At 36.0% G+C, this 10,144-nt stretch overlaps 1 protein-coding gene across 1 annotated transcript in view; it reads right to left on the bottom strand.

The window, feature by feature from the left end:
* Positions 1–2,873: 2,873 nt before the first annotated feature.
* The window catches only part of LOC129257024 (protein sidekick-1-like), a 33,596-nt gene continuing 26,325 nt past the window's right edge, over positions 2,874–10,144 (bottom strand). The window contains exons 8-9 of the mRNA XM_054895256.2: positions 7,987–8,172; positions 2,874–6,445 (exon numbers count right to left, since the gene is read on the bottom strand). Coding sequence (XP_054751231.2) covers positions 6,312–6,445; positions 7,987–8,172 — 320 coding nt within the window. The 3' untranslated portion in view covers positions 2,874–6,311. The remainder of the gene's footprint in view (positions 6,446–7,986; positions 8,173–10,144) is intronic.

The following is a 10,144-nucleotide window of genomic DNA, read 5'->3' as shown; positions in this document are numbered from 1 at the left end:
TCACCATAAGAAAAAGCAAAAAGAGACATTTGGGGGGTATTTTATAGTCCATCAAAGGGAAAGTTGTTCATATGTGACATCACACATCCTTGTCGCATTGCCAATGGGAGGATCTCCATGGCATTAGTGATTGCAATATTCAAATGCTCATAACTTTCTCATTATTTGTGCGATTTTTCTCAAATTTTCTTTGTTCTTATTCTTTGATTTTTCTGTTTCGAAACAAGCCTATTTGTTCCAAAGGTTTCATTCCCCTTTAAATGTCTGCAATATGCATTCTTTAGACAGATGTATGTCACAGTCAATATTCTCAGAATTAAAAGGCTAGAGTGTTAATGTATATTAGTATCCAGCAGACATATGTCTGTCCATGCCAAAAAGAAACAATACACAATTCAGACCCGGAAGAAAACTAATTACAACACCTAATTAGTAAACTAAATACCCTTCTTCTACTTTCGATTTGTTGATTTATTACCAATAATGGATCATTTTTAATGTTGTTTCAGTTCTACTTTCATTTTGTGAGGGTCACATAAGTACTTCATCTTTGCGAAGACAATATCAACATTGACAAATTCACGTTCTCATTTATAAGTTAAGAGTACTGGGAAATGAGAAATCAATATCTTTTTTTACAATCCTCATTTAAAGAAATCAACATTGTCAATACATGGTGATTGCTCTTAAAGCAACTAACAGGACATTTTTATATCCTGCATCAGCAATTACAGCTCAGAAGCTAAGAAAAGGCTATCAATCTTGGTGTTTAAGTTTGATAAAATATTTCTATGATGTAGTATTATTCCATTGTGATTTAAGATGGGATGTGATACTTATGTGATACCCACAACCTCGAGTTTTGCAACAAGGCTGCTTCTTAGCTGATCAAAATGAGAGCTCTGGATGAATACAGTACTATATTCTATATTAGAATATATAAGTTCTATATTGAACCTTTTTTGGTACATATACTTATAAAGAATAATTATGGGCAATGAATAAATGGAACACAGATATAAAACATCAAGCAGTTCTTGCCGGTATATCATCAATGATAAAAGTTGGAAGTAACAAATGACAGTCATCAGTCTTAAAAAGAAACATTTATGCTTAAAGGATTTTTTTAATCCTATTTGCTGACAAACACATGCACTATGTACAGAATGTATGTATAAACAACACACAAATGAAATGTTGGGCCTGAAAATCTTATCCATTTTTGTCTTTTGATGAGCTATCTTTTGCTGTGGGCCTTTTTTTTTTACCTACAATCCTTTTAAATAATAAAAAGAAGCCAAATGATCACACTAATAATGTTCTTCTTCCCCACAAAAATAATTCCCTTTATAGACCACTTGTCTCTGAGGACCAACAATCTTGACAGAATATTACATTTCCCGAGAAAAGTTCTCCTTGGAACATGTGATAAAGAAACTTGTCTATAAAGACTGTATGTCTATAAATACTGCACATCTTGTTCCTCCTGAGCAATCCTGACAGACCTTACACTCATCCCATGACTCATATGTGGTGGAGGAGACACAGAATACTAACACCTTACTCTGCCAACCAATCCAAATCATTCTTGCAAGGCTATGCATTAATGTGTAAAGCCCTCATCGGAATCCATCAAACACCTACAAGTGAATGTCTAAGGTCATGTGCATTCAAAGGAGTACAAATAACGCTTCAATTCCTACAAAGTACATCACCTCTCTTGACACAGCCACATGGCTGTCACAGAGTCTTTGTCCACAATCTAGATATAAATGACAACATTAACACCTTCCATGCCCTGCCCAGTCAAAAGGGCCGTCTGCACCATCCCGAGTTTTCAAATTAGCGCGCTATTTCTGATCCGGCAAATTATCCCGATCTGAAAAATCTAGAGATAGTTGGCGGTGGAGACGCAATTATCGCGCTAGTTCGTAGGATTAATCTCGAGATTGCAATCCCAAGTCAACTCGGGTTTATTTGCAAAATAGCGCGCTATTTTACGAATTATCCCGCTAATTCGTCGGTGCAGACGCACTCGAGATTGGACTCGGGGTAATTTATTCATGACGTCAGTCCATAATGCAATTCGCGTTCCACTTCCGCCTTGGTCAAAACATAAACACGTGCGAAAGTCAACTTTATACATGCGAATAGCGTTCATCAATTGCCTAATAAGCAACGATGGTGTCCCAAAGGCCACCAGTGAATGGATTTTGGGAGAGACCAGACCGAAGGGGGAGGCGCTCATCGACGATGGTCATATTCAATAACAACACTGACAGCAGTGTTGTCTTATTCCTTCGCAAAATGTGAGCAAATAGCATTTCTTTCCTCCTTCTCTCCCTCTCTCTCTCTCTCTGTCGTTGCCTCCTACTCCGCCATCATATTTAACGAAGAATACATCACTTCTTCACTCGCTGAGCTGAGAGGATTGTTGCATAACACCGGTCGAATTCGGCGAAAGTGCTAGTGAAAGGAGTACATTGCTTGCATATCGCGAGAAGTTATTCAAAAGCGCGGGCCGTTGAAACTCCAAGATCCGAAAGTGCGCATGCTCGTAACATCGGGCTTGTTGCCTCGCTCGAGCAGGAATCGCTCTTCTTGCGATGGTGGAGACGGGGTTTCTTGAATCTCGAGATTAATCGCGAAGTGGGCCGATCGGGCTAAAATCTCGAGATTGAGCAAACTCGGGATGGTGCAGCACCACCTACTGTGACTGCATTGCCTTGTTTTAACATCCAATACCCCCCTCCCACCACCACCACTGCCTTCTTCTGTTCTCACTCTACCTTCTTCCTTCCTTTCTTTCTTCCCTCCCTTTCGTCCTCTTAAATCACCACACAGTAAGAAAAAAAATCATCTAAAACTGAATTCAATCTAGGAGATGAACAACTTCAGTAGCAGAATTTTTTTAATAACAAATTTATGATAGAAATACTTTTAACTAGATTTTTTTTTCTTAATGTTTTCACACATGCACCTGTGTTTCAGTTATGCTTATTCATCAATGCTGGTTTAATGGTTGACCTTCATAGGAGGTAACCTGTTCTATATTCAAACAATATGGACCCCACTATCTATCCCTTGATGCAAACCCCCATATTTTGTATACTAAATGGGGAGCATGCATTTATATAACTCTTGAAGGATTTCACTGACACCTCAGCAAGGACATCATTGATTCATACATGCTTGGAATTAGTAACGGCCTCCTGAGTCAAGCGTTCTAAAAATACAGTTACTGTAGTCTTGGTAGAGTCCTTTATTACAGCTCTAACATACCTGTTAAGCTATGTATGTGTCAAAATTACCCCCCCCCCCCACAATAAAAAGCAAAATAGACTAAACTAACAAAAAAATAACAAACACATCTTCTTAATCAATGTCCTGTCCTATATACAAGTAATGTCTGTATACACTAGTTTGTCACAATCATTTAGGGCTATATTTTTCTCCTGTTAGGATGCCTTCATGAACATGTACATTGCAGATGACTCAACACTAATCTTACCAAGATATTCTGAAATAAAAAAGGAGGCCATAGTATTACAAGTACACTTCCATACAAACATGATACATCTAAAATCTTTTAAGAGGTGCATCTACTCTTGTTTAACAAAGGGTAGGAAGGAACTTAATCTTTCAATAACAAGCAAAGATGGCCAAGGACCACATTCGGCTAACAGAAGAGAGGTTTTTGTTTGCTCTCCTAAATTAGTCATCTGGGCTTCCTTACTCTCACCTAGAATTACTATTAAATCCTTTGCGATGAATGATCCTTTTCTATTCAATGTAACCAAAGGAAGTATTCCATTTAGCTGGATTTTTGTTTAATCACCCATCAATCAGGTCTGATATAAAACAAAATAATAAAATCATATGGAAGATGGTTTATAGATGTGAGTCAACTTCATTTGATGTGTTGAGAAGTGGTCTAAACCGCTAAGAAAGATACCACTTAGGCAGCCTTTGTGAGTAAAACTCCTTTGTTTTTATGTTTCATCGAAATATCATTTGGGTGTAAATAACGTTCCACAGTCCAAATGAAGACCTTCTCATTTTCACCACATTCTGCAAAGAGTAATACTTTGGTTCATGAGGAAGCAAAAGGTAAATTATGCAAATATAATAAGGGTCATGTTTTTTTTTTTTTTCTATGCAACTTATTTCATCATTCTGAAAGACATCGCTTTCACTAGGTAGTCAGTGCATATATGTAACATTTTTTTAGTCAACAAAAAAAATTTGTGGGCCATATGCAAGAAAAAGTAAATCTACATTCAATAGATATGTTATTCGACACCTCAAACTCTGTTCAAAAGAATAATGCCTAGTAAAAATTAAGTTTACAGCAAGGTCGTTTATTTAAAATCTACAAAACACATACTTCATACTCTGAGCAACCAAAGCTACTTAACAGCTCTGTATCTAAAATGAGAAAATCCAATTAAAAAAAAAATCAGTATTCAGTAGAATTCTATAAAAGAATTGGGCTAAATAAAGCATCAAGTATCATAAAAGCTCAATTTCCATTACTTGTGTACACAGACAGGACTACATAAAATAATTCAATTCAAGTGAACAAGCGCCCTCTATGTCAACGAATATGAAATAAAATTCTTCAGGCCTCTGTGAGGTGTGCAAAGTATTTGAGACTATTGAACATTATGTTTTATTTTGTTCAAAATATGAAAAAGATAAACGCATTATGTTTAATAAACTTGATGAATGACCCGAATCTTAAACAATTGTTAATTAATCCCGATTATACACGGGAACTACTAACTTTTAAGGCTCCCTCACACCTAACCGAATTGCATGTAATATGCCTTGCGATGGCTGGCGAAAGGGATTTTTTCCAAAATCGTGTTCAATGGTAACTGATAGTAAATCATATTCAACCTTCGTGTTTGGGTTCGTACATCTTCTGAACTAACAGCTGCGATTATTCAAATTCGCGCGGAAATTTCGAACATGTTTAAAATTTCCCAACGAATTGAAAAATCGTTGGTCATCTGTTTGAATTCACATCTCTTTTTCAGTCTGCGATAATCGTTCGTTTGTAGTTCGTGTGTAATTGTCGCGCATAGTCCCTCATCGCGCTTTTGCAAAAGTGGAACGATCTCGAAAGAACCCTTAATGAACATGACGAAGCAACACGATGACACAAACGTACAATTATGCCCGATCTATTCCCTCGTCTTCGTTTCTAATCGCACGCCATATCAAACCATTGCTCACTGTTTACTGCTGTTCGTTCGTCTTATTGGGTTAATCAACCCTTTGCTTGCCTTCGGCTGCAATTTACTCAAAGAGGTGAACCGAAAAATCGATATCCTTCGCATGTCATGTTTATCCTTCGCTTATCGTTCGTTGATAAAATTTGACAATAGTTACTGATCGCATGATCTGAAGGAAATTATATTTGAATTCGTTGAATTTGCGTGCATTTCATGCATTTTTCCAATTCGTCACCCTTCGTCCGCCTACATTCGGTCAGGTGTGAGGGGGCTTTTATATATGCCACTAACCGTTTTTGACAGTTAGGGGTGGTTTTTTTTTTTTCAAACACATGACATGAAAGAAGGATTTAAAATTCTTATTAATAAGAAACAAAGAAAAATACAAAACAAAAGAATAAGAAGGACGAGAAATATTAGAAAAGAGGGGGAATAGATTTAGAAAGATATTAATAAAAAATATATACATAGAAGTTACTAATAAAAACAGTACACCATCCAATTTTGTCCTTACAATGTACAATTATTTATCACATGCGTTATTTACAATTATATAATTTCATATTTGAATTGTTATTTGACGAAGATTTTAGGAAATTCTATATAAATGCAGTAACTACATGTAGTAGCCGTTAGGTTAGCTGGTGTGCCCTTTCCATGAACAATCATTTAGCATGCGCCATATTTAATTTGTCTATTTGTATTAAAGTGTTATTCCACGAAGATGTGTAATTTGTAGGACCTACTAATACAATAGGTGGATGGGTGACTAATCTATATTAATATGTCATATAATCGTCACCAATGGTTTGACGTCGTATGGATCACTTTCCTTTGCCGACGACGTCCTACTTACGAAAGCGACTGGCGCGTATAATCTGGAGAGATTGAAGAGCGCCATCATATTCAACAACAACTTCCTCCTAGCAATTCACAAAGGTGTTTCTGGTAAGCCTGTGTGAAGCATCTCCAAGTAGATGTTGGAAGTATCAGCATTTTTTAAACTCAACCTAAAAAAAAAGATTTTCACTAGGTATACCTTTGTGACAACAGGCCAATTAGAGTAGTTAACTAAGCATCACACCTGGTACTTTCTACACAAACCTTACCTGTTACATCTGTCTTCTCATGGAGAGCAGTACTATTTGGTCCTTCTCCTGCAATGGTGGAGGCAGATACCCTTATGATGTAATCAGTGAAGATCTCTGTAAAAAGACAAAATAATCACCACCATTTCGAGTAGTTACATCAACATTAAAAACTATCTAAAACTGTGGTAAAGTTTCAATTATGTAAGTTACACCCAAAGTATCACATATTGCATTCCGATCTTAGTATAGCGAAGTGGCGGCTGAATATTTTTTCATCTGTTTATTGTTTGTCACAATTTTAATTTAACATTTTACAATATTTTGCACCCTCTTTTGGTGATGTTCGTAGCTTTCTTTAAAAAAGGGCACTTTGAACACTTATGGCTATAAATTTTAATATTTGATATTTAAAAAAAAATAGAAACAAGGATGATATCCTTACCAAAATAAATTTTCATGTACAGAAAAAAAAAGATCAACTAAAACAAAGTTCTGTTTTCTATTATCCACACCATAAAATTTCCAAACACATACATTCAGATGTAATAGTGTCACAAACTCAAACAAGTGACAACCACTTTATTTTTATTTTTTTAGGGGGGGTACAAAATAAAGGGAGCTTTAAATGCATATTGTTGAAGCAGCAAAAATCATCATGACTACTTGCTTAATCAACAACGAGAATTCTCTTGATGATGAATATCGCTATTTGATACCTAAGCCTAATTTTCATCAATGTCAATGTTCATATTATTCTATGGAAACCCAACTGATTTCTAAGGGCTGTTTCATATGCATTTACATTATATTTGCCATTGTTGTAACTACAATGGAAACCTTGATTATGATTGGATGCTGAGCTCTGTTACTATGGTATTTGCCTTAATGGAAAATATTCCAAAGTTGTAACTCTATGAAACAGGTCCCAGAATGATTGTAGACCATCGTCTTTGTCACAATAACAAAAAGATAACGTTCTTGTATGGCACTCAAGTATGTCAGATCCGACACACCTGGCACTCGACTGAAACCCTTGCTTCAACATAGCCAACATATGGTGCCCTGTCATTTCAACAATTCGTCCCAGGAATATTTAACTCCAATCGCATATGGCAAATGTACTTCAATGTCTTGCCAAGGTGGAGAAACGTTTTGCGCAAGACTTGAACCATAGTTGATTTCATTTGATTTTATGGTTCATAGTCCAGAGATTTATCTATGAGATGGACACCATGATTGCTGGTGAGTGTTTTATCCAACTGACAAGTTGTCAGATCTGGGCCCCGTATTTCAAAGAGTTACGATTGATCCGATCAATCGTAACTCTATGGAAATCCATCAGTGTCATAATTTTTTCTCCAGGAAATGTGCACAATGTCCTTTGTAAACAAAGAGAAGCACAGTGTATTTTCAAGACGACGATGAATGCATGAACATACATCATAGCTGGAAAATATTTTGAACAAACATGCATAATAGATGTGGACATTGCTGGCCGTCCATAGTTGCGATCGATCGGATCAATCGCAACTCTTTGTGAGACAGGGCCCTGACAACTTTCCTTGATTTTTATTGGTTACGAAGTACTATTACTATGGAAACTGTCAGTTTAAACTTATATATCAAAGCGACAATGCTAATTTCAGTGCCCTTACCTAGCCCGGTGAAAAGATGATGCTGTTTGTTTGTATTGAACCGACTCCAGAAAACTGAATCTTTTCTCTTGATGTAGGCATAGTAGAAGAGGATCTTGCCATTCTGAAGATTTGGTTTGTTCCAGAAGACTTGAAGACTCCTAGGATTCTTACCCACCTGAATAACACCATGGGGTGCTCCTGGAACTGTGATGAAAAAAAAAGGAAAATAATTCCAAACATTGATCTTTTTATTCATCTTTTATTTTCAATGAAGGTTGTATGATAAGTGATAATAATGCAAACCTATAACTTAAAAAAGAGAGAGAGCCATAAGGATTAGCCATAAATGTTTACTCTGATGAATTTCAAGGAAAATTATTCAAATATAAAGAAGTATTGTTGAAGCAACATTTGCAGGAAATCTTTAATGGGTGAATTGAATTCTCGACAGGGTTGTTTCTTCCTATGATAAACAGCACGTTATAAGTAGAGGGGGTTTGATAGTAAAACAAACTGCAAGTCTATCATAAAACTTACACATGGAATTTTCCATTACCCAATGACAAGATTCATATCCTGAAAATCCCTTGAAAACATAGCTTGTATCTGTAGGTAAGGTCTTTGCCATTATATCAATTACGGTATCTATCAGATAGGATATATCACTGTAAGTTCCCTATAAACTATTCACAATTACAAACTTTCAAACTCTCAAGTATTGATGAACTCAAAGCATCATTCAATATGAGTTTGAAATATCACAAGTAAACAGATACTAAATGTCACAATAAGAATGAGACAGGCATTTTACTATATGATTTAAACAAAACACAAACATCTTGGAAAAGCTCTCAATCATTATTTTTTTTTAAAGCAAGTGCACACCTAGTTACCAATAATGCACATAGCATTTCCATTTATTTGAAAGCAGGATAAAAAAGCAATTTAGATTAAATGCCTTGCTCACGGGCACAGGTGCCGCAGCTGGGATCAAACCCTGGACTTTCCATGTATAGCCAGGCGCCTTAGACCACTCGGCCAAGGCACCAATGACTAAATCATCCCTCTACAATTATTTGAATACTGCCATCTGTTGTTCATATCATGTCAGGGAACAACATGTTTGTGCTCACGACATCCCATACAATGACTACATGCACTTTGTATGACATCACATAAAAATAAACGGTGGATGGAGATATAGCTTTCAACCAATAGAAACACCAAGAGGAACCAAAGTCAAATTGAAATATATGATTTTCATAACAGCTTGTGTAACAATATTCCATTCCTGGAAAATACAATATGACAAAATAACATCATTTCATTGCATTTTTTTTTAATGAAATATTATTATGTAGGTACTTGTTATATTTTTAGTTTTGATAAACCCCCCAAATGCATGTCACTATTCCATTTCATTATTAAATCATATTAATGCATGTCTCAGAACAGCTGCACTGCGAAGAATATAAACTAAATGTGTATTTCATTGGATAAATTTACAGATTTTACATCAAAATCTAATTCAAATGGGAGCCCAATGAAAATTAAATATCTGTGTATTGTTGTCTTGTTTATATAAAAGACCTTCTCAAGCATGGAATGGCCTGAAGATTTCAGGAAATGATCTTTGTCAGTAGATTTCTTCTATTCAATTACTATGTTAAGTAAATGCTGAGACAGCAATTTCAAATAAAAATTAAAAAATTACTGATACCCCTTTCACAAACCCAATAAAACCTATCCTCCAATTAGCCGCCTAAGAGTAATGCGGATAATTCAATAAAAATTGCGTTCACAAACTCCGAAAATTATCCGCATTATTTTTACAAGCGCCCGTCCTGAAAAAGGCGGATAATCGTCATGACAACTGGACACGCCCCCTCCGATGCAGTTGTGTTGGAAAAGGGTGACCTTGTGACCGCACCATGGCAATTATCCGCATTATTTGGAAATACGTTAATAAACTCAAAATCTTGTCCCGATGCCGCTATTATGCGGATAATAGCAGCATCAGAATAATGCGGATAACTCTTGTCCTCCTCTGATTTTACGACCAAATTATGCTGCTATTAGCCGCATAATTGGGTTTTATTGGGTTTATGAAAGGGGTGTGAGAGAGGGTGCTATATGTAGATTTAAATCTTAACTGCCAGAATAATGCCATATTTAA

Source organism: Lytechinus pictus, chromosome 3 (assembly GCF_037042905.1).
Source record: "Lytechinus pictus isolate F3 Inbred chromosome 3, Lp3.0, whole genome shotgun sequence".
Classification (NCBI taxonomy): Eukaryota; Metazoa; Echinodermata; class Echinoidea; order Temnopleuroida; family Toxopneustidae; genus Lytechinus; species Lytechinus pictus.
The sequence above is the reverse complement of the archived record's forward strand: the minus strand, read 5'-3'. Positions and strand labels throughout refer to the sequence as shown.